At 40.1% G+C, this 24,789-nt stretch overlaps 1 protein-coding gene across 6 annotated transcripts in view; it reads left to right on the forward strand.

Moving 5' to 3' along the window:
* Nucleotides 1–24,789, forward strand: part of ryr3 (ryanodine receptor 3) — a 114,552-nt gene that overhangs the window by 42,792 nt on the left and 46,971 nt on the right. For all 6 annotated transcript variants that reach the window (XM_014336541.2, XM_014336543.2, XM_042224719.1 and 3 more), the window contains 26 exons: nt 1,485–1,606; nt 1,719–1,899; nt 2,226–2,361; nt 5,063–5,158; nt 6,354–6,472; nt 7,585–7,718; nt 7,845–8,086; nt 10,072–10,264; nt 10,710–10,926; nt 11,427–11,531; nt 13,410–13,513; nt 14,029–14,112; nt 14,803–14,962; nt 15,077–15,221; nt 15,561–15,766; nt 16,088–16,262; nt 16,733–16,941; nt 17,117–17,280; nt 17,374–17,422; nt 17,532–17,692; nt 18,666–18,828; nt 19,843–19,929; nt 20,339–20,565; nt 21,497–21,709; nt 22,420–23,029; nt 23,442–23,642. In XM_014336541.2, the coding sequence (XP_014192027.1) occupies nt 1,485–1,606; nt 1,719–1,899; nt 2,226–2,361; nt 5,063–5,158; nt 6,354–6,472; nt 7,585–7,718; nt 7,845–8,086; nt 10,072–10,264; nt 10,710–10,926; nt 11,427–11,531; nt 13,410–13,513; nt 14,029–14,112; nt 14,803–14,962; nt 15,077–15,221; nt 15,561–15,766; nt 16,088–16,262; nt 16,733–16,941; nt 17,117–17,280; nt 17,374–17,422; nt 17,532–17,692; nt 18,666–18,828; nt 19,843–19,929; nt 20,339–20,565; nt 21,497–21,709; nt 22,420–23,029; nt 23,442–23,642 (4,503 nt within the window). The remainder of the gene's footprint in view (nt 1–1,484; nt 1,607–1,718; nt 1,900–2,225; nt 2,362–5,062; nt 5,159–6,353; nt 6,473–7,584; nt 7,719–7,844; nt 8,087–10,071; nt 10,265–10,709; nt 10,927–11,426; nt 11,532–13,409; nt 13,514–14,028; nt 14,113–14,802; nt 14,963–15,076; nt 15,222–15,560; nt 15,767–16,087; nt 16,263–16,732; nt 16,942–17,116; nt 17,281–17,373; nt 17,423–17,531; nt 17,693–18,665; nt 18,829–19,842; nt 19,930–20,338; nt 20,566–21,496; nt 21,710–22,419; nt 23,030–23,441; nt 23,643–24,789) is intronic.

Below are 24,789 nucleotides of genomic sequence, written 5' to 3' on the forward strand. Positions count from 1 at the left end.
TCTGGTGCAAATTACTGACCTCTGTCATCATTTTAGGTGGGGGAACTTGCACAATCGGTGGCTGACTAAATACTTTTTTGCCCCACTGTAAAACTCTGGGTTTGTTGCAGTTGTCCACTTTGCATGGTTGGATAAGCACCTGTTTTGGGGTTGTTGTTTTTTTCTTTTTTTATGGTTAGCATGAGTAAACAACTGCTCCAGGAATAATTACGAATAATTTATTGCACAGCACATACTGTAGTGATACAAATATGCAACATATATAGCTGTCATCTGTTTACAACATGACCATAAATGCCTGCCATTCCTCGAAGCCAATGAGTGCATACGCAAATAACACACAGTCAGAGCAGTGGGCTATATGGCTGGCCTTCCAAACACCCAACCAACTCAGGTCAAATGTTTTTCTTTTGGAACTGAAAACAATGTTTGCGGATGACACAACCCAGAAGAGCTAACTGATCAGGCTAGGAATCTGCAGTCTATTTACACCTATAGGCCAGTGGACTCTTTCAATGATGAGCAGGTACACATCATGGACAGAGAGGAACGCTGGTTTGAGCGGTGAGTCAAGGAGGCCATCGAGGAGGACACATCTTTCACCATCTTACAGTGTTGTGATTGGAGCCATTCCCCAACTAGTCATGACAATATGCATATTTATGATCATGAAACTGACCCCACAGCCCATTGTTAGTCAATGGTGCTAGTGTCAGTCATTATGCAAATGTACTGTTTATAAGGTTGGGGAAACCTGCAGTCAGCTGAGACTGAAAAAGTCATATGAATGAGTGACAAAATAGAAAACACGACATCCAGATGAACAGAATCATCTTTTTTGGGATTTCCTTACCTGGATGATTGAGCATGCATTAAAAATGTTAGCCTTGGATACATCAGATGTGGTCACCCACACTCCACTCCCATCTTTTCTGCAGACCCACAGAGAGTGCACATGAGGCTGAAACCCATTTAAACGTGATAATTGGCCACGTGGAGGGTGACAGTTAGTTTTGGGTGAGACAGAAGGATTAGGGTGGCATATAAACACTGCTCATCGCCGGGCGTTTGTCCAGGGACATCAAATACCACGTCGTGCTGGCGCCAGGCAGACCTTGCAGCCTTGGCCGCATGCCAAAGCACCAGACGTGTTGGAGGTGACGGGTGGTGGGTTTACATTTAAATCCTCCCCCCACCCCCCTGTCTTTTTTTAATTAGGCTGCTTGATTACAGTAAGTCAGATTTCACTGAGCATTGGTGTTGTAAACTCACTAGCCATAGAAGGCTGGCACATCACAAAGTGATTACATATATGCTTGTCGTTCTTACACCTGCTCATTTTAGGTTTTATTTTAGAATATTTGAGATATTACACAGATTAGTTTTCAAAAGTCTGACAGGACAGAAGTTTCCAGCAGGTTACTGGCATCTTGTTGCATCCTAGTTTAAAAAATTAATATTCACATCTGTGTTTGTCCTGCTAGGCCTGCCTACATTCTGAGGGCCACATGGATGACGGGCTCATCCTCCAGCGCTGTCAACATGAGGAGTCTCGGGCTGCACGCATCATCCGTAACACCACGTTCCTCTTTACCAACTTCATCAAGTAATTATAGGAGGGTCCTCTTTGCTTCTAGCAAAAACTCCACACTAAATTTTTGTAAAATGTTACACATTGATCCACCCTCTCTGTCTTTTCTGCCTTTTTTTCCTCCCAGAGCTTTGGACAGCATTGCAGCAGGAGAGTCTACAGCAGTGGCCGGGTACGTTGAAGAGGTGCTACAGACACTGAATGATTTGATTGAGTACTTTAAGCAGCCCGATTCTGAGCTGGAGCATGAAGAGAAGCAGTGTCTTCTCCGTTCACTCATCAAACGTCAGGACCTCTTCAAAGAGGAGGTGAGAGTGGGTGGTGTGATTAATTTCTATGCAAAAAGAAAACCTCTCATACACTGATGTTTCTCATTTAGATGATGCTATGCAGGAAGTGTGTTTCTTTTTTTTTTTTTGTTTTTTTTTGTGTGTGTGGGGGGTAAAAGTGGTTAAAACCTTAGGTTCTTAAATGAATGTATGTTTCGACTTTGGTTACATAAATTTAATGTATTTTAATGAGTCCCTATTAATCTTTCATCATCTGTATTTGTTTAGCTCCTTGCTATTCAGTTATTATCAATTCTTGTAAAAGAATACACAATAATTATGTATATATCTTTTATTTTTCTCAGGGTATGCTGAGTCTTCTGTCCAAATGCATTGATCGAATGAACCTGTACGACAGTGCAGCCCACTTCGGGGAGGTGGCTGGGGAGGAAGCTGGCGCAGCGTGGAAGGACATTCTCAACCTGCTTTATGAACTCTTAGGTAAACAGTTGAGTGATGGATCACATGAAATATCCACATCGTTTGTTTTTTTTTCTTCTTTTTTTTTTTAAAACACTGTCAGCTGTTGGTTCAGGGTAGACGTGTAGTATTTATCTTCCTTCAGTGTCTCAATTGACTGAATTTGCCTTCTCTTCCATGTTTCTCATCTCACTAACCCCCCACCCCTTATTTCCTGTATTCCATATTGTAGCTTTTAGATCATCCTTAATGCCTCATTTCTTTCCTTCCTTTCCTTCGCTTCCCACCTTCTTTATTTTATCTTTTTTCTACTCCCTTCTGTCTTCACTTCCTCACTTTTTTTGTTGTTCACATTCTCACTCCACATCTGGAGTTAGCAGCTGGTCGCATCATTTAATTGACACTTAATGCCATTCTTTTCCTTCCTTCCTTCCTTCCTTCCTTCCTTCCTTCCTTCCTTCGTTTGTTCAACATTTGCAGTTCAAAGCTGGTCACAGCACTTACATGACATTTAGATGTAAACGCAGTGCCTCCTGCAGTCTTACTGTCTGCCTTCGCTTTCATTTAGGTCACAAGTGTTTTGAAAGCAGTGTAGATATAATCATAGAGCATCGAGCTGAATATTTGAAGGCAAAATGGCATCGTTAACAAAATGCCAGCCATCGCAGGTGTTGGCATTATCTGATTCTCTCGGGGCCTCACACTGAGCCATGAATGCTAAAGCTCTGACCCTGAAAAGTTTTATTTCAGACCGCTTTCTCTTGGGTACTTTGTTTTCCTGTCATTGGAGTTTTCCCATCAACCGCTTCCACTTGGCTCACCTTGACTGCCTTTGTAATCATCACCACCTCCCCTACATGTACTTCCTCACATTACACACAAACACACGTGCTCAAAACCCACAAATGCACTCCTCTGAGTACACTCTAGCCATCCCCACAGAGAGGTCACCCTCAAGGATGCAGAAGGCAGGATGGCGTAGCAGATTTTGCATGATGAATTGTGTCGGGGCCTTGTTTGTTCTGACCTTCTCTCTCTTATTGGTCTGTTATCTGTCCAAGTAGGCAGTGTGCTTGTTAAATGATGAGATTATGGACATCAATATCACCCCAAGCAGGAATTTTCCATGAGCCTCACTGTATTATACTATTGATGATCTTTACAAACTCGTATGAAGAGAGGGATTTCATTTGCAAAAATTAAGTCTACATGTCATCAGCTGTAATCTGATGAAAATGTCAATTTAATTAGCTTATTTGAGGCTAAATTAGCATGCATTTCTGCTACCCAGATATCCTGGCTGGAAGCCCTAAAAAGTCACGATCCCCAGAAGTTAAGTCAGGCTGTGTATTAAAGATAAACATAAAAACATCCCACCACTATTTACAATGGCCACCTGTTGTAGAGATTTTTACTAGTGTGGAGACATTACTCATTAAGCAGGTAAAGTTTGCCCAGTTTTCCTAGAGTTATAGATGTGCAACCTCCTCTACTGTGTGTCTACACCAAGCTACATTCCAAGATGCAGATGTAAGTCTAACATCTGAAATAACGATGTTCTAATTGGCTGGTTTGCATTATTCTAGACTTTAGTGGGTATTTATAATACACAAGATGCAAGATGTACAGTAATTATGCACATTTCTTGATTCACTCCTCTTTTTTTTATATTTTGCTAGGAAATGGGAAATGGGTATAGCAGCTTATTGAAACATGCCTAAAAATATGTGGAAATACATTATTTAGGGCAAAAACAGAATTTGTGCAATTCTAATGAGCTTGAAATGCAATATTTGGTGTGACCGCTTTTATTCTTTAACACAGCTTTCTACTCTTGAAGCAGTCTTCGTGATTAGCTCTCCAGATGTCTTGAAGGAGGCACACATTCTAATGTCCTGTGTGCAAAAACTGAGTAATATTAAAATGGATAAACACATTAATAAAATAAATATGGCTGCTTTGTCACATTTATTTTCTGACTGAACAATCTACTTTTTTCCTTGTTTGTTATTTATTTCTTTAATGAGATAAAATTGTTCTTGGACTCAGTGGGACAAATCGTTTCACTTTAAATTGATGTCTTCATTAAAGCCTTAGCAATATTACAGTATATCTTAATACACTGTATGATTATGTAACCATGGTTTAAAGTCTGTAGTCTTTGCAGCCCCAGGTTCTCCTGCCTGTCTTTGACCTTTGAATTTTACATTCACATCAGTCACAGTGAATATCCTTGCCCTTGACTCAAACTGTGGATCTAGCCATGTGTTCATTTTGAACTATAGCTTGGCTGAGAGCGCAGAATTAAAGGAGATTAGACACCCATCAGTATTCCTTTGGCACAGAGGGCTGTTAAAGTGTTTCACAGACATTATCCGTCTGCTGTCCCAGAATCTAAATGGTGAGAAATGAGACAGTATATTGATAAAGAGGCTTCTTAATGTCACCCACAGGTGTAGAGGATGGTACAAGAGAATACACCTCAACTTTTTATGGGGGATAGAGGTCTTGGTTTAATAGTGCCTTTACAATTTTTCTCATGTATTTTCTATTCAGATTTAATGAGTTTTCATATGCACATATGTCATATCAGGAAAACCTGACGCTTATTCATTAGTCAAAGTCAAATTGTTTGCAGTATCCACTCACCTGATATTCTGCTGCTGGAATGCACTTTTATAATATTAATAATTTATTTTTGAAATCTTTGTTGTTTGTTAAGCTGCACTGATTCGTGGAAACCGGAACAACTGTACCCAGTTTTCCCGAAAATTGGACTGGTTGGTCAGCAAACTGGAAAGACTGGAGTCTTCATCAGGTATGATGAGAAACTTTCAGTGGAAAAATTGAGGAGAGGAAAAAAAACTAAAACGATTAAAGATTTTTGATAGGCGCAAAGGACAAAAATGTGCTATCAATAGGGATGGGTATCGTTTAGGTTTTATCCGATACCGGTGCCAAACCGGTACTTTTGAAACGGTGCCGGTGCTTAAACGGTGCTCGAACCGGTGCTTAAAGAATGAAGAACACAAACTTTGTCCTGAAACCTCTCATGTTTAGCTGTTTTTTTTGTAAAAAGATAACAATGTTGGTCTTCTCTGCAGCTATAGGGCATATATGGTATCACTCTTGGCTGGAAGCAGTGCTTAAACAATGGAAAAACACAAACCTTGTCCTAAAACCTCTCAGCTGTTTTCCACTTTTTCTTTGGGCATTTTAGCCTTTTTGGCCAGGGTGAAGGGAGTATCTGCCATCAAACAAGAAGACAGCCGCATGTAGCTATGATGATGTTTGCTAGTTCACCTTACATGCATTAATGTAATAACGTGGTTAGCCTACTCAACGTAAATTACACACGAACAACATTAAGCTACTCACGCAGAGAAGAACGGCTGCTGCTGCATCATCATCCGTCATCATTTCTGCTACACTGGCAGGGCTAGGGGCCAGGACTCTACTCTTCGGGTTCATGTTGCTAACTCCGGGTCCGATAACAGGCACCACACCCGCAGTAGATGTGCAGGTGTGAGGTCTTGCAGCAAGCTATCAAATACGGCGCATTTCTAGGCTTTTAAAAAAACGCTATGCGTCGCCAGGTGTTTCATCAGATTCGAGGTGTTACCTCCTTTGCACAGTATCAGCTTAAAGCACTTGTTGCAGGCTGCTGAGTTTGCATCTTTTGCTGTGAAGTACAGCCAGACTTTTGACCGCTTCGCCTTGGGCAGTTTTTAATCTGTAGCTCTGCTCTAAAAGAACGTACGTACCTGGGCCCGCCTACTATCCTCGGAAAGGTAAAATGATTGGCTAGAATCCAAAGTGTATGACATCTCAGGAAAAAAGCACCGAAATAAAGCACGAAATGTGCACTGCTTTTCGGTCTGGTTACTACCGTTTGTGTCAGAACCGGTGCCATCATAGCACCGGATACCGGTACCCATCCCTAGCTATCAATGTTGGGATGTGGTCTAAATGTTTCTTTTGTTAAATGACAAACATTTTGTGTAACTCTATAGGTATTCTGGAAGTCCTCCACTGTATCTTGGTAGAAAGCCCAGAAGCTCTGAACATCATCCAGAAAGGTCACATTAAATCCATCGTCTCTCTGCTCTACAAGCATGGACGCAACCACAAGGTAAGCAGAAATATTAGACTAGAAAAGGTACAAGAAAGGAGCTTTTTGTGCCAATGCCAGTCTAGTGCCATATCTTCTTATTTTAGAGAAAACAACCTGGCTTCACACCAAACATTTCACAGGTTCTTCCTTTGTCCATGCTCCTCGTGGAGTATAGACAATTCACCTTGGCAGTTTTCACAATGCTCTTGCTGGTAGACAGACAGACTTCTTTGGTTTTATGCCTTGGCAGAGGATTTCTTGAAGTCAGAGTTGAGTTAGGATTGCCAATGCATACATAGAATCATCAATCACCACTAAAAATGCAGAAGTGTGGTTTGATTTCCCCTATATAAGGTTTTTACATGACAAGTTTATATTTCTACAGCTACCGCTTCTTTAATGGGTCAATCCGGAAGTGCCAACACAATCATTGTCTCTGGTTTTTCTCAGAGCAATCAACAAATGCTGTTCGAATTTGCATCATGAAAACACTCGGCTAAGGAAAAATACTCCACTGTGTCAGTGCAAAAACACAACTGGCTCAGTCGTTGTCACATTTTGGCTGTTGGTTGGTCCTTTGCGGGCAGAGGTGGAAGACATCTTTCCTCGTTGTGGTCTTTTCCAAATTGGGGATCAACTTTGGTGCCAGTTGCTCTGTTTTTTGTTTTTTTTTTGGGTTTTTTTAAACACAAACACTAAACACTAAAGACATTTAATTGGATTATAAAGCCTCAACAACTGTTAAGAAAAATCAAGCTGTCAAACTGGGTTTTAAAAACTGTACTTAAATCTTTATCATGGTTTCATTTGTTCCAGCCGAGTGATGTGTATACAGTGTTTAAATGTCAGTTTCCTAATATTTACACTGTCACTTGTTAGAAGACATCAAAGAGCTTTCTTGTAAACAGCAGTTGCTGATCATGAATGGCAGGTGGAGGACGATAGTTCTGCTTGAAGGCCCTCTTGCGCACTGTGAATGTGCTCCAAGCATCACAGCTTGCAGAAAATCTGTCTGAATAACTAATCATTTCCTCTCGGAGCATGTGAAACGCTGACACACTGTGGATGTGTGACATATTTTCACACAAAAAGGAAAAAGTGTCTGACACAAGTGTCTTTTTCTCTGTCAGATCCTGGATGTCCTTTGTTCCCTCTGTGTATGCAATGGAGTGGCAGTGAGAGCCAATCAGAATCTGATCTGTGACAACCTCCTTCCCAATAGGGACCTGCTGCTTCAGACTCGATTGGTCAATGATGTTCAGAGGTAGAGAATTTAGAGTATTGCACCGCTGCTGGATGCAGTAGCCCCAGTATACACAGCTGATTAAAGAGTGGAAATTTGGAGTGACGATTTCAATCCAGTGTTGACTTTCCCTGTTTTCATTTCCAGTATGAGACCAAATATCTTCCTGGGCATAGCTGAAGGTTCAGCTCAGTATAAGAAGTGGTATTATGAGCTGGTCATTGACCAAGTGGACCACTTTGTAACCAATGAGCCGACCCACCTGAGGGTAGGCTGGGCCAACACTAAAGGATATGCTCCATACCCTGGTGGAGGAGAAGGGTGGGGAGGCAATGGTGTTGGAGATGACCTGTACTCTTACAGCTTTGATGGACTGCATCTCTGGTCAGGTGAGCATCTTAATTTAATATTTCACTGCTGGTAGATCTCATATGTGGTTGAAATTCAAAACCCATGTATGTAAGAAAATATAGAGATAATGTATATTTAGTCTAGATGCATACAATCTTAAGGTTCAATGCTGTTTTTATCCTACGTTTAATCTACCTGACAACAAACAGTTTATGCACTGATCTGGATGATTCATAGTGAGTCAAGGTATCACATCAGTTTGAGAATGAAAATAGGCAGTATGCACAAAAAAGGTTTTTATCTCACGTAGTGTGTCATAATGGACAAAAACCAACAGTGCATCTTGGATAACTGATGACCTCCTGACAGAAAAGCTATCATACTGAAGCTGAAGAGAGGCTGAATCTGTGCAGTGGTTAACTATAAATCCAAAACAAGAATGATGTTGTTGTGTAGGTCTGTGGAACTGTGAAATTGAGTAACCAGATAGCCATTATCACTGATTGGGTTTCCATTGTCTGGTTCTATTCTTTTCCTGGAAACTGCTAGGCAGTGTCTTCTTTCAGACATCACACATGCCATAAAAGAGATATCACATGACTGACTCTTGTGTCCTCAGTTCAAAACAAGGTGTGTTGAATACAGAGTTTATAAGTTGTAAACTCTATATTTACCCAACATATTTTCCCCCAACCCCTTTCCCCTAAACATCAAACTAAGAGGAAATGATACAGTAATTACAAGGTAATGTTTTTACAGCTTGCCTCCAACAATGAAAGTATTACATGAAAACATAAAAAACCCCCACTTAAATTAACATTTTAACGAGTCTACATTTAAGCAGTTTTTTTTGGTAGGCACTACACCAGGGTGGGCAACTCCAGGCTTCGAGGGCCAGTGTCCTGCTAGTTTTAGATGTCACTCTGGGTCAACACACCTGAATCAAATGATTAGTTCATTACCGGCACTCGAGGTCTGGAGTTGCCTACCCCTGCACTACTCCCTGTCACTAGAGTCACTAATGAAACTAACAGCACTAGAATTCAATGAAGTAATGCTACAGACTCAGTGAAGTCAATCACATTGAGAAACTTCAGAGATCTGTGTCTGAATCATGTTATTTTGTTTATTTCATTTTTCTTTTAAGATCTTGTGGTTCGGACTGAGATGATTAGCGGTCTGGTTCTGGCCCATTGGCCTTATTCTGTCCATGTGTCGTGTAATTACTAGGAACCATGCGCAGTCAAAGACAGTCTTACTGCAAAAAGGCAAATTTGATGGCCCTGGAAAGCTGGAAAAAGCACAGTGTAGCTTTTAACTTGCTCTGTTATCTCGTCTTTATATAATATAAACTTTTACATTTGTTCCATGCTACTCTGCACTACTGCAGTTAGGTAACTCCAAGTTTGTAGAATTAAAAAAAGGGTTATTGAAGGACTTTGCCCTGACAGAACCTTTTGTGAATAATGCAGGAGCCTGCTGTCCCCTCTTTACTTTGCTTTTTCATCTTTTGGACACTGACATAAAAAATTCCACTTTCCAACCTCTACCTGTTAGACTTCTCTTTTACATCTTCTGAATAGCCTTGCAACGTCTTGAATGATTTTGATATGCATGCCGTACATATTCAGTTTGCATTCAAACGGAAAGCGCCAGCTGATTGCAGTTTTGTTTTTGATTTTTTCTTTCTGCATAAGAGGAAGGAACCAGTCAGTAGTTTGAGTCCATATCTTTGTCCTCTTGGTGCTTCAGGGGTATAAGTCTCTTAGTCCCTCTCTTTTCCAATCTCAGCCTAACAGCATAAAAACTATTTCACCTCACTTCCCTTCTAAATCTGCTAAAAGACCCATCACCTCCCCTCATCCATTTCATGACATTCCTGTTAAAGCACTCACCACCCAACTCCCAACCTCTCTGCTCACTTCTCTTCTCCTTGCCCATCATCCTGCCCTACATTTGCAATGACTTTGCAGCTGTAACAGCCATCCATCCTCCCTATCTGTCTCTGCACGCTGTTGTCTAGGCCGAATCCCAAGAGCCGTGGCCTCCATTAACCAGCACTTGCTGAACTCAGACGATGTGGTCAGCTGCTGTCTGGATTTGGGAGCTCCCAGTATGTCCTTCAGGATCAACGGGCAGCCTGTCCAGGGCATGTTCGAGGACTTCAACACAGACGGGTTCTTCTTCCCTGTAGTCAGCTTCTCTGCAGGTGTAAAGTAAGGCTCTGCATTTATAATTGTGTTTTTGCTGAGGCTCTTGATGAATTTGCACCTTATGAACTTTTGTAGGTTCACACAAAAACCAATGGCATAGTACCAAATTAAAGTAATTTTGTTACTGTGCTGCAGCTTCCTGGTATCTTAATTTTTATCTTAATGAGACAGAACAGGTCATACCAAAAGGGGAAAAATAAACCTGAAACCATTTCTTAAAATGTTTTCCTATCAAACGAAGTTATATTTGGTTTAAATTTATGTGATGTGTTATATTTTATCTTACATTTTATCCCAACAGCATACCAGTAAACAATGAAATAAAAAAATAAAAATAACCAAAGAAGAACATTTAAGTCTCTACTGCAAGCCTGATATTATGTAATGCCAGAGATGTAGACTGATGTTAGCTGAAGTTATTTACTGCCTTTTACTGTCATCATCACAGGGTCCGGTTCCTGCTGGGCGGTCGCCATGGAGATTTCAAGTTCTTGCCACCTGCCGGTTACTCTCCGTGTTATGAAGCACTGTTGCCCAAAGAGAAGATGCATGTAGAGCCTGTGAAGGAGTACAAGAGGGACCACGATGGGGTCCGTGATCTGCTGGGAACCACCCAGTTCCTCTCTCAGGCCTCCTTTATTCCCACCCCTGTTGACACCAGTCAGGTGAGATGTTAAAGTGATGTTACACCCAAGGAAATTAAAAGCAGCGGTGTGAACGCTTGTGTTGAATATACAGTAAAATTATATTCTAGTTCTTTTGGTTGGTTTGCTCTGGTTCTAAAAAGTGTGCTATAAAATGTCCATGATGGGTACATGATTGCTGCTGTTTCTCTTCTGCTACTTCTTGTTTGAGTGCTGTTTAAAAAGAAGACAAAGCTGTTTACTAGCCCTGCAGCGGTTTCAGGGAATTCATTTTGTGTTACGCACCTGTAATTTAACATTCAGTGCTGCAGAAGTGGCTCTGAAGTACAAATGGAAAATAGGTGCTGACTTTCTACCTCAGTGTAACAAAAGGGTAGGAAACTTTGCATAACCCCTAGGGATCTAACAATTGCATAGACATGAGGAAGAACGGTTTTCATTTGTCAGCCTTTTTTTTTTTTTTTTTTGGTCCAGCATCCTTTTGAATCCAACTGTACCATCTGTTCCCCTTCTCTCTGCAGATTGTTCTTCCCCCTCACTTGGAGAACATCCGGGACAAGCTGGCAGAAAACATTCACGAACTGTGGGGGATGAACAAGATTGAACTGGGCTGGACTTATGGCAAGGTAAACCTGTGATTCACCTGGAATATATTTATCTGGTATGTCTGGAAACACTGATAAAGGTCAACTCAAGTGGTCAAAATTGAAATGCTCGTTAATGGCTCATTAATTTGAAGATTTCAGTCCCTGACTACAGGTATAATGGCCTGTTAACATATATAGCTAGAGGGAGAAAATGACACTCACGAAAAATTGTTAAGCTTACAACTGAGTAAACCTTACTCACTAGTGATGGGACGTAATGTGTCGAGCTTCAGAGTGTGTCGAGAAATCCAAAAAACTTTCTTTTTATGAAGAACGTTTCAGGGCTTGTTCCTTTATAGGCAGCAATATGTCAGCAATGGCGTCTGAAGATCTCACTGCTTCAGAAAGTATGAGTGTTTGTAAGACATAAGAACATAGATAAAGTGGATTGGATCCACGCAATATTTGCATGTTAGTGTTTGCATTCAAATTTCTCTAATTTGCCTGTAACATAGAGGTGCTTATTTTCATAGAAAGGAGGAGGGTTTCAGCTGTATGGCAACACTTGATCTCTCCCAAGAAAGTATTACACATAATACGCTTGTGAATAATGAAAACTGTGGAGGGCCATAAGTGCCAGAATTATGAAATACATCATTAAATAATTAATTAAATGTGCCATTAATTGATTAAACTGGGAGTTAAATTTATTCACTGCTTTAAATGAAAGGTTGAAAATAAATAACATGTTTTATCCAAAACTTAACAAAAAGCAAACAACAAAAACTTAAAATAGAGCGATGCAAGATTCAAGCTTAACCTCAAAAAAGCAAATCTGTAATAAAGTTCATCAATGTTAGAAAAACTCCAACAAGCAATAAAAAAAATCCTTTAATTGACACGGTGCCAAATCAACTCATGCAGAGTATCTAATTTTATGTTACTGAGCTTGTTTGTCAATCTCTAAATTGCTCAGTGTAACTATAGTTGAAGTCCTCTGTATCTAAAGACATTTTAATCATTCCTGTCTGCACTGCTTTCCTCTATCATTCTCTCATCATTTTCCTGTCAGTCACTCCTGTTTACTGCGGAACAGCTTGTTAGAAGTCTGATCACACATGCTGCCTCTTTTGTACTGTAGTGTGGTTATCACAGAATCATTTCCCACCGAGACTGTCATCGCAACAGCGGCCATTTAACAAACTTAATGAGCGTCTCACCTTCCAAGAGTATGACATTCAGATTAATTAAGGCTGGGAGAAAGCTTCAGTTGGGGTTAGCCGAGGTCCTATAGTTTTAGGGACAATCGTTAGGTCCAAGCAGCTGCTTAATGTTTTCATTTTGCTGTAACAAGCTCAGGGAGCTCAGAGTGACATTGCACACAACCCAAGACTCTCTGGACAAACAGAAGATTCAGTAATAATAAAGTTGAATGCAGCATCATTGCTTTGTATCTTTGTGTATTGGTTTATTGTGTATTTTTCATACCCCGTGTGCACTTCATTTCTATTTAACTGCTGTCAGCAGCAGAGTGCATTATCAGGAGGAGTCACTGGCAGCGTCTTATTGAGAGTCTGCGTGCAGCTGTAAATTTCCTCCCATCCACTCTCACAGATAGCCGAGCTACTGCGAGTCTATTCTCTGAACTGGGCTTATTTCACTTTATTTAAAAAAGGAAAGAAAAAAATCAACACCTGAGGCCTGAATTAGGCAGAGAAAAACAAACAAAATTTGCATCTCTGAGCAACAACTGCAGATAAATTCAGCTGCGGTCCACTTTTTATTTTCTGAATTCTGAGCCATTTTTGCTTATAAATCTATAAGACAAGAAGGTTCATAGAGCAAACAGTGGGTGTGGTGAGATGACACATGCAGTAGTAACACCTGACTGCTACCTTTTTCATTTTTTTTTTTCAGGTTCGTGATGACAACAAGAGGCAGCACCCTTGCCTTGTGGATTTCGCCAAGCTGCCTGAAACTGAAAGGAACTACAACTTGCAGATGTCCAGTGAAACCCTAAAGTAAGGCCTGGGCTGTCCTCTGGATAATCCAGTTACCTATTCATTTCTTTCTGAAGCTCCCTCCTGTATGCTGAGCAGACGCAGATAAGGCTAAGATTAAAGCGGTGCTTGTAATGACTTGCATCTCCTGAGTGAATTCCATTATTGATTTTTTTTAACAAATATTGGATCCAAAGCTTATTTGAGCCAACTACTGAGTCATCTCACTGTAAAAACATTTGGCTTGGCTCAATAAAACGTCCTCCTCTTAGAGGAAAGTTTAACTGGGTATGCAGTTTGTCAATTACATCTAGTTTGAGACCCAAATGGCATTTTTCCACGCAACCCAACCTGAGTGCTGTTCTGTGTTATTATATTGATCGGAGGAGATTTATCAGTGTCTAATGAACAGTGTTAAAAATTTAGAACTCACTCAGAAGAATCATTTTCATCTAACATAATGTAATGAAGCTTGAATATCGATGCTGGTTATAGACTTTCTCGCTCTTCCTATTCACATTTCCTTTTATCCTCAGGACCCTTTTAGCCCTGGGATGCCATGTTGCCCAGGTTAATATTCACGCTGAAGAGGATCTGAAGAAAATCAAATTACCCAAAAAGTAAGACTTCCTATAAATTTAAGTTATATTATAGTTCTATGTATCTTTTTATCGGATACAACAAAAAAAATGCTGAATTTTAGAGGCATTTATATAATCAGTGTCCTTTTTTACGTACAAACCCAGTTCTAAAAAATTTAGAATGCTGTGTAAAATGTAAATAAAAACAAAATGCAATGATCTGAAAATCCATAATTTACTTACAGCAAGGAAAACAAATTGTTTTAGTTTGGGTTTTTTCAGGGAAGCCTTTCCATGTTTCAGCAAGACATACATTTCACCAGCTGAAAGCATCATTATGTGAAAAAACCATGACCGAATACGCGGGACTGTTGAGCAGCTAGAATCTTATATCAGACAAGAATGAAACTACATTCCTCTCAGAGGTACAGCAGTCTCCTCAGACTGTCGTTAAAAGAAGAAAGGATGATTCTGACCCTATCCCAGCTTTTTGGGGATGTGTTGCTGTCATTAAATTTAAAACAAACTAATAATTTCTTAAAATCTTAGATTTTGCCAGTTAAATTTAATGTTTTCTGTGCTCCGTTGCGATTAAAATATGTTTTTGAAAAAAATATATCAGCAAATCATTGCCCTTTGTTTAGTTTACATTTTATAGAGAGTCCCAACTTTTTGGGAAAATTTGGGTTGTAAGATACCCGTATCTTATCTTATCAATATCATCTGTAGCTACATGATGTCCAATGGATATAAGCCTGCGCCACTGGAACTCTCTGATGTGAGACTGAATGCTGGTCAAGAGGTTCTAGTTGATAAACTGGCCGAAAATGCGCACAATGTGTGGGCCAAAGATAGAATTAAACAAGGATGGACCTATGGCATCCAGCAGGTAAAGTTCATGCAGCATTTGAAATGGAGAAAATGAAACTCATGTATTGTTTTTACCGTTAATTTTAAATGACTTTAGTCCACTAGTACAGTTTCTTGTCACTGTTTGTGGTAGGATTTGAAGAGCAGGCGTAATCCTCGCCTGGTGCCATATGCTTTACTGGATGAACGCACCAAAAAATCTAACAGGGACAGTCTGAGAGAAGCTATCAGGACTATGGTTGGATATGGATATGAGATCGACCCCCCAGATCAAGAGGGTGAGACCCTGGCGCTGACACCGCAGTCATTTAAAGCTCTTAAAACTGATACAGGACCATCTACTGTATGTTCAAAGGCTACAGCAACAGCACTGCTTTCACCTAAGGTTTTGTAAATGTTTAGGAGCGCACAGATTTTGCTAATGTACCACATATATTTGTAGTATAACTCATAGTTATGCATGCAATATTTTTACACATTTCTTCAATCTGAAAGCCGGCACTGACGAATCCTCATTATAGCTATGGATTGATTGTAAAGTCTAATAGTAGTACTGAAAATACGAGCACGTGTATCCATGGTGTTAAATCCTCTGGTTTTCGTATCTTTGCCTAAAGTTGTGCACATGCTTGATGATCAGAGCATCGAGACGATACGCTTCTTCCGTGTGGAGCAGACCTACGCGGTGAAGACGGGGAAGTGGTACTTTGAGTTTGAGGCTCTGAGTGGAGGAGACATGAGGGTTGGCTGGGCCAGACCAGGCTGCAGACCTGATGTGGAGCTCGGAGTAGATGACCAAGCCTTCGTCTTTGATGGATATCGGGTAAACTGCATGTATCCTTTCTTTTAAACTAGTCATGGGAAGTTGTCTGAAGGCAACTTTTTGAAAGATCTAGATACTTTAGATGTATCGTCATGGACATTGCTACACTAATTAGAATATAAAAATGAGACTACGGAATGGTTATAAGAGTAACAAGATATATGTAGTTCAGCCATAAACTTTCTAAATTCAGGATTTCACCGTATATTATATCTTTTACATTTTAACAATACCTACAGTCACAGAAACTGAAGCAACATTGTTGTTCCATTTATTAGCAAAGACAAAAACATGTGATTCTTGTTGTGTTTTTTTTTCAAGGGACGACGTATGCATGCAGGCAGCCGCTACTTTGGACAGCCTTGGAAAAAGGGCGACGTGGTTGGTTGCATGATCAACATGGAGGACAAATCCATGATTTTCACCCTCAACGGAGAACTCTTGATCACCAGTAAAGGATCCGAGCTTTGCTTCACTGACTTTGAGACAGAGGATGGTGAGGGCTTTGTATTTCAAGCCAACTTCATTTATTCTGCCTGTTTCCTTCAAAGTGTCACTGGGAGTTTGACTTGGTTTGTTTGCATAAGATTTTAAGAAAAGCTTAAAATGATAAGAGTGTTTCATTTTAATTAAGTCCTTTGTGACACTGGCTCATTACTCTGTAAATGAACCATTGACTTTGGAAGAAGATGGTCACACAGGAATAAAGTAAAGTTGTTAGTTTGTTTTTAGATTTCATAAGTGATAGATTCTTAAACATATGACATTTGAGTTTTGGTGGATAAAGAAAAAAGGAAGTTAAATTTTTTTTAGAAGTACAGAATTCAAGAAAGCCTGTTGCGTACATGCATGTAAACCATTGGCGTTCTTTTTTTTTTTATATATATTTTTTTAACATGTTTCTGATTTGTAAAACGACAATATAAAATGCACATGTTAAAATAATACATTTTCTAAATACACCAGGTTTCATCCCCGTGTGCAGTCTCCGCATGTCTCAGATCGGCCGTATGAACTTGGGCAAGGACGCCAGTACTTTCAAGTACTACACCATGTGTGGTCTACAGGAGGGTTTTGAGCCCTTTGCTGTTAACATGAACAGAGAGGTCACCATGTGGTTCAGCAAGCGCCTGCCCACTTTTTTCAATGTACCTGAGTACCACCCTGATATTGAGGTACACACATTCTCAATATCATTAGTGTTTTTATTGCCTTTTAAGTTTGCTGCTAGAGTTGAGATTTGCTTTTTTTTATTATCCTAGAGAGCTTTTTATAATAAACACTAGAGCTGGTGTTAATGGGCACATTGATATTATTGATCCCTCGCTTTGGGTTTCATTAACTCCTCAGGTGACGAGGATTGACGGAACAGTCGACAGTCCTCCTTGCCTTAAGGTCACTCACAAGACGTATGGCACTCAAAACAGCAACAATGACATGGTCTACTGTAGACTGAGCATGCCTGTGGAGTTTTATTCTGCAGACAAGCTCCTGGATGAATCACTGAAGCTCAGGTCAGACATCTCAATTTATACTTAAAGTTAAAAAATAAAGCCCAGAGTGTTTAAGATAACTTAAATCTACTGTCATGTTTTTTGTTTCCGCAGCCATCCTCCAAAAGAAGATGGAAGTATTGACTTTGGAAGCATCACAACTGTAAATCCACATAGATTCTCAAATAAAAAAAAAAAAAAACTATAGTATTTCTCTCTGTATATTCAGATTAACCGATAGCACTGTTTGCCCTTTTTCTTTTAATTGGCAGTATTACTACTCAGTGCGAGTGTTTGCTGGACAGGACCCTGCTTCTGTGTGGGTGGGCTGGGTCACACCCGACTATCATTATTATAGCAAGAACTTCAGCCTCAGCAAAACGCGCACGGTCACAGTGACGCTGGGAGATGAGAGGGGCAGGGTCCATGAGAGGTATGCTCCCTTCATTTTTAATATCTGGAGTTCATATGAAATGTTTGATCCTTTTTTTTGAAGAGGCTTTAATATTCCAGTGGGACATGTGCTTTCAGAAGTGCATTCTGTGGTGATACCTTCCTTAATAACTTTTTTGATTTCTCATGACAGCATTTTTCCTGTAGTTTTAATATAGTTATTGCTGCTAAATGTGCTTCTACCCGCTCCACACACTGCTTCTACATTTTGGCTTATTTCTTAGTATTTTTGAAATAAATAATGATACAGTTTAATATGCCATTAACTGTTGTTGTTCACGTGAGGTTGTATTTAAACAATTTTAGATAAGGATCCTAAGGATCAGATTATTTTTTGTGTTATGTCTTATAGGCATTGAAATATTACCTTTTTACTAGTAAATTCTAAATGTAGCTGCATTTGTGACCAAATATGAAGGAATCCAATTTGAGCTGCACAAACATCAAAAAATATTACAACAAAAAATCCCTTAGCATGCTCCAAGCTCTCTTGAAAGCTAGTTAAAAGCAAAGCAAATAATATGGCCATTCATTTTTTTTAAATGACTGCCATCCGGGGATAACCCATCCTTGCAAATGTATGTTCGTAATTTAAAAAAGCATGCATTTCAAAGTTTATACCACTAATACCTGTGTCATCGCTATGTGTTGATCAGTATGGCGAACATGCTCACAATTATTTTAGACAGACCAAACAAAAACATTTCAGTCATCTTTTCATAGCTGGTTTTCATCCTTATTTAGCATCCGTGGAGGTAAATGGGGAAGATGGCCTCTGTGTGTAACAAATATGAATGAGGCAAAAGATCAATGAGTGTTGACCAAATGAAAATTTATTGTGCCTCCTATTTGACACCCCCCCACCTCCCCAAGTTGCCTATGTTGTCCTCTGCATTTTTGCATTTACTTGTATTTATTGATGCTGAGTTCTTGTTGTGGTTGCTTTGCCGCAGTGTTCAGAGGAGTAACTGCTACATGGTGTGTGTAGCAGACGCAGTTACCCCGTCTTCGTCCAGCCGCTCTAGCTCCGACCTGGAGATTGGCTGTTTGGCTGACCTGGCCACTGGCCTTGTCTCCTTCAATGCCAATGGCAAAGAGCTCCCCACATCATATCAGGTAAGTAAGTATAATAGAAATCAGTTGGCAGAGGAGTGAAGCACAAGGTTTGGCTCGTAAACTTCAATAGACGTAAGCTATTACGACTTTCTCTTGTGGTTTAGTATTCTTCCCCTGCTTTGGCACACATGTTTGTTTGTTTTTTTTAATATCCTGAACGCAAAAAGAAAAGAAACTCTAAGCAGTTTGAGTCACTGCCTTAAATGAATATCTCTCTCAAACGATTTCACTCATCACATATTTGTACTGCCCACACACTCTCAGAACGATCTTCCCTCCTTTAATCCTTTCAGGTGTCATTAATTCATTTGTGCCACAGCAAATTAAACCTGCAGAGAGATAGAGTTGGGAAATTAAGCCGCTGAATTCTCATCTGTTTTGTGAACTAGTCATACAAAGACAGACATCGGCTCAGTAATCCATGCCTTGCTTGCTGTCCTCATCTCTGGTTTTTAAAGCATCACATTGAATGCCTGACTAGACACTGAAATGGTGCACTGAGAATCTTCTACCGCCTGTGTTCTCCTTTTTTTTTTATCTTGCATAATCTCCTGTTTCTCTCCTTTCTTCTCGCTGCTTTATTTAGTCATGAATTGGCTTTTTAAGAAGGGGAAAGCCCTCTGAGGGAACCAGGAGGCTTTTAACCTGATGAAAAGCTTCTTGTCCTGTTATTGCATCAAAGCTTTGGTTGTTTGTTCTCTTTCTTTGTAAAGTCTGTGATGGTTGTCATCGATATACCAGCTAATACTCATTGAACTTGGATTTCAAACTTCAGCTAATCCACAAGCTTAGGGGTTAAAAGCCTTCTGACATTAGTTGAATTTGCCACCAGAGCAAACACGAGGCAAGCACAGTGCTCATTGCATTAAATATATAAATTTTCAGATTCCACCATGGGCTGGGTTCAAGAAAGAGCTCTGTTCTGCATGTGTTGCTGCACTTTTGTCTCATTTTGGTGCTGCTGTAAACATGGGATAGGCTGATGTGGATAAGTATGGCTTTGTTTACTTTCAGGTGGAACCAAATACCAAGCTCTTCCCTGCTGTATTTGTCCTCCCCACCAGTGCAAACCTCTTCCAGTTTGAATTTGTTAAGATAAAGGTTTGTTTCTGTCCTAACCAAACAACACTGTACACAGTTTTAAGCACTTTTCATCGAGTTATGAAACAGCTATGTACTTTATCTTCCTCACACTAATTAAGAGGTGTTGAATTTTTAATGCCATTCATTCATAGTCATGGACTGCCCAGCTGGCCTATATTTTGACTTGGTGACCCATTTAGGATGCTCTTGCACTGATTAATTTTGTGTGTGTTTGGAAAACTAGTAATCAATATACATATTTACAGTGAAGAAAGGATGTCACAGAAAGCACTACGTATATAAAAATAACTGATTGCATCACTATTGACTGAAAGGATGTGATATAACCAGATATTAATATAGTTTTCATTTAATCAAATTTTCTACTTAATGTGATTTTTCCTTCTTGTCCTCATTGTAATCCCAGGATGCCATGCCACTCTCATCAGCCATATTCAAGAGCGAGCACAGGAATCCGGTGCCACAGTGTCCGCCACGGTTGGATGTGCAGACAATTGTGGCAGTGCTTTGGAGCCGGATGCCCAATACCTTTCTCAATGTGGAGACGGCTCGTGTTAGTGAAAGACATGGCTGGGTGGTCCAGTGTCTGGAGCCTATGCAGATGATGGCTGTACACATACCTGAAGAAAACAGGTGTGATTATAATACTCTATAAACCGTATAAACAGTGACAAGTGACTGTTTCACTTACAACGTGTTACTTTGTGTTCCCTTGAGTTGTTAGGGAGGATGTAGTGCGTTCAGTGTCTTTTCACATTTATAGCACTTAAATTAGCTTCCATAGACAAATGATTGAGTAACAATAGATACTTGTCATTCATTCTTTACTGTGAATTGGGCTGATGAAACACATTTAAGACAGATTAGCTGCTTCCAGAACAAACACTTCTTGACACTACCTGGGCTGAGTACTCACTGGTGAGGGTCACTGTAATTAAATTGAAGGTAGCTGCTAACAAAGACTTTAAAGTTTTGCCCAGATGAATCATAATCACAATGAATATTCTCCTTTTGCCTATACACTTAATCAAGCCTGTCATTCCATTTTTAGATAGATTTAGGGCTACACTACTAATGTTTCACAAATGTTCACACTTTTAATTGCTGTTGCTGCATCCATGTGTCTGACCAAATAATTGACATGGACCATGGACTTTAAAAATGGTCTAGTAACTTCAATGGTTCCTATTTCATACAATTCAAATGTGCATTTTAACACGGAAAGACTCCTGTAAGCGGACATAACATTAAGGCGACAAACTACAAACCACACATAATGTGACATCATATAAAGTAATCTCAGTCAATTCTATGCACAGTGCTACAATTTTCATGTTAACTGCAGACTGTGATGGATTGAGATGCTAAGAGGTTTCTAATGTGTTTTGCGGCCCCATGGATGAACTCTTGTTTCGTAGCATGTGTATTTGTGTGTTCTGATATCAGAATACATACTGGAAAATAAGTTTTAATGATGAGAAAGATGAGTAAACAGGCAAAGTCTTTCTTTGGAGTAAATGACTTACTCGAGCTTACTTTGTTGTTGTGGTGTCTTTGTTTGCAGGTGTTTGGACATAATGGAGTTATCTGAGCACGAAGACTTAAGGAAGTTCCACTACCACACACTAAAGCTGTATTGTGCCCTTTGTGCACTGGGAAACACTCGTGTAGCTCACGCCCTCTGCAGCCATTTGGACCAATCACAGCTCCTCTACACAATCGACAATCAGTACCTCTCTGGCATGCTGAGAGAGGGCTTCTACAATGTCCTTATCAGGTGTGTTGGTGTGTTTCGATATATTTTATATACTTAAAATGTAAGTTGCTATGGATTGCTCAGCTGGTGTGAATTTTGATTTTTAATTTATCTTACTAAAAAATGACCTCAGTCAATGACCCGCCGTGCATCAAAACAAGAAGAAAGCTGCAGTGTTTTTACTCATCGGATCATTTAATGATGATACATGATAGAATTATGATTTGACAGTGTCATCTGCAACAACATTAACTGTTAAAGTGATGCAGCATTACGTGAGATCACTGAGCAAATTTGTGCTATAAATCTTAATAATCCCTCTGCCGTGTTTGTTTTTCCACCTCACATCTCAGTGTTGTTGTTTAAACTGTCTTTTCTTCACATGATGTCAAATAGCAAACTCATGTGTACCTTCTATATTGCTGAAAATTCACTTTTAAGCAGTGACTGTTAAAGCCTTTGTAACGGGAGGGTTTGGTTTAAGAAATTTGATTATGAGTAACAGAGTTTGAGCAATCAGCACCTTATTTGCTTGTCAGGCACTCATCACCACAACTACTATCTCTTACAGATGTATTGTGGTTATTGGGTACTGTTGGTTTGTGGAAATCATACTAATACAGCATAATTCATAGTTCTTAGGAGAGATCATGAATCATTTTTCTGCGTGTTTTTGTAATAGCCAGTGTCTTTACTCATGCTCTGATTGAACTAATTCTACTTATTGTCAGCATTCATCTTGAGACAGCAAAGGAAGCCCGTCTAATGATGAACAACGAGTTCATTATCCCTGTGACGGATGAAACGCGCTCCATCAAGCTGTTCCCAGATGAGTCCAAGCGACATTCACTTCCTGGGGTGGACCTAAGCACCTCCCTTAAACCTCGGGTCAATTTCTCCCCTGTGGGAATCATCAACACCAAACGCCAACAGTTCCTCTACAGCCCCCAGATCCCATTGGGCATCCTAAAGGAAAAAGCCATCAGCATGCTAACCGAGGCAGTGCAAGGTGGAGGGACACACATCCGAGACCCAGTAGGCGGGAGTCTTGAGTACCAGTTTGTTCCCATTTTGAAACTGATTGGAACGCTGTTAATAATGGGAGTCCTGACCAGTGATGAGGTGAGGCTGATTCTCCTCCTGATCGACCCCAATGTGTTCGGAGAGACCAAAGAGGGTGAGGAAGTTAAGGGGGATGAGGTGGCCGTGTCAGGGGAGAAGGAGGAGGTGAGCAAGAATGAGGAGAAGGCTGTAGAAGCAGGGGAGGAAGAGACCAAGGAGAGCAAACCGCAAGTTAAAGGCCTGCTGGAGAAGTCTCTGCCAGAGTCTGTCAAACGCCAGGTGATGACAATAATCATGCACAGATGATTAAGCTCAGTGATAAACTGAAGATAGGAAATAGCTGAATTAAACTAACTCCATCAATTTATCTGCCAAGGTTTTAATTAAAATTTAATTTTGTCTTCATGAGATTAGGTACACTAATTCCCCATTTGTCAGCAGTTTTGATTTTTTTATGATTTATCACTTGCTGAGAGATGAATTCATGAGTAGAAAGTGAGGCAGTGGCTGAATACTAATGTTCTATAAATGACTAAAACTTGCTAATAATAATCATGCATAATGGAGATGGAGCTATGAAGTTAAATCAAAAAAATGTCATTCATACAGTGAAACAAACAAAATCAAAACCAATAGAGACATAAAGAAACAGAAAACCTTTGAGTTGTTCACAGATTTCTGTCCTTTTCAGATGTGTGAGCTGCTCCACTACTTCTGTGACTGCGAGCTGAAGCACCGCATCGAATCCATTGTTTCCTTCTCCGACAGCTTCGTGTCCAAGCTGCAGTACAATCAGAAGTTCCGCTACAATGAGCTAATGCTGGCTCTCAACATGTCTGCCGCTGTCACTGCCAAAAAGACCAAAGAGTTTCGTTCACCTCCGCAGGAGCAGGTACAACACCGCAGAGGGGCCAGTGTATGAGAAAGTGTTTCCATCCTCTCTGAGATGTAATTTATGTTCAAGGTGGTTTCCGTTTGCATACTGTCATAAGACCCTGGACGGATCGCCTAGACCTTGGGGTAAAAACAAAATCAATGACCTTGAATAGAACAGAGTCAGAGGCAAACACTAGAACACAAGGTGCTGCAGTTCTCTAATTGCCTTTTAGTTTTCAGTTTCTTAACTTTATTTTCTGCTGGAATTCCCGAAGGATAAACTGGGCCATATGTGCAGCTAAAATTAACTTAGGAGTGAATTGGCCCTGCAGTGATAGTTAAACCTTTGGCCTCTTACAGGGTAAAATTATTATTAGTCCCACAGGAGCACTTTATGTTACAGTGGGTTCATTTTTTTATAAGTCAAATATGTTTAAGCAGAAGATGAACTTAAACAACTGGCACATGATTAATGAACCTTTCTATAGACCATTGTGAAAAATGTTTGCAAAATCTTAAGTTTATCAAAGTAAAAATGCCATCCATCCATCCATCCATCCATCACTGCTTTTCTGGGTTGCAGAGTCTATTCAGGGGAGCACTTTAAACAGACATACGGTTCATCTAATGGGACACCAAAAGTGTTCCTAAGCCAGCTGAGAGATATAACCGATATCTCTAAAGCATGTTCTGGTTGAGACTTGCCTGCAACACTTCAACTAGGAGAGCTCTTGGATGCATCCTGTTCAGATGCCCAAACTATTTCAATTGGTTCTTTCTTCACAAGAAGATATCAGTGCAGAGTCCACATCACTGCAGGACTGATCCATCTGTCAATCTCAGTCAATCATTCGCCCGTCACTTGTAAACAAGACCCTAAGATATTTAAACTCCACCACTTGGGGCAGAAACTCATCTCCAACCCAGAGGAGGGACTGCACCCTTTTCTGGCTGAGGACCATGGCCTTAGAGAACCATTCTTGCCACTTCACTGAAAATCTCTTCAGTACGATCTGGAGGTCATTGTCTGTTCAAGCCAGAAGAAAACAAAACGGCGTTACGCTGCTGTGAAAATCCAATATCCAGTGTTCTGCTAGATAGTATATTTTTATGTAAACTGTAGCATGTCTCTGAGCCAGACTAGAGAATAGGAAACATTGAGT

Source organism: Haplochromis burtoni, unplaced genomic scaffold, assembly GCF_018398535.1.
Source record: "Haplochromis burtoni strain Fernald_Lab_line unplaced genomic scaffold, NCSU_Asbu1 Contig_147, whole genome shotgun sequence".
In the NCBI taxonomy this organism is placed as follows: domain Eukaryota; kingdom Metazoa; phylum Chordata; class Actinopteri; order Cichliformes; family Cichlidae; genus Haplochromis; species Haplochromis burtoni.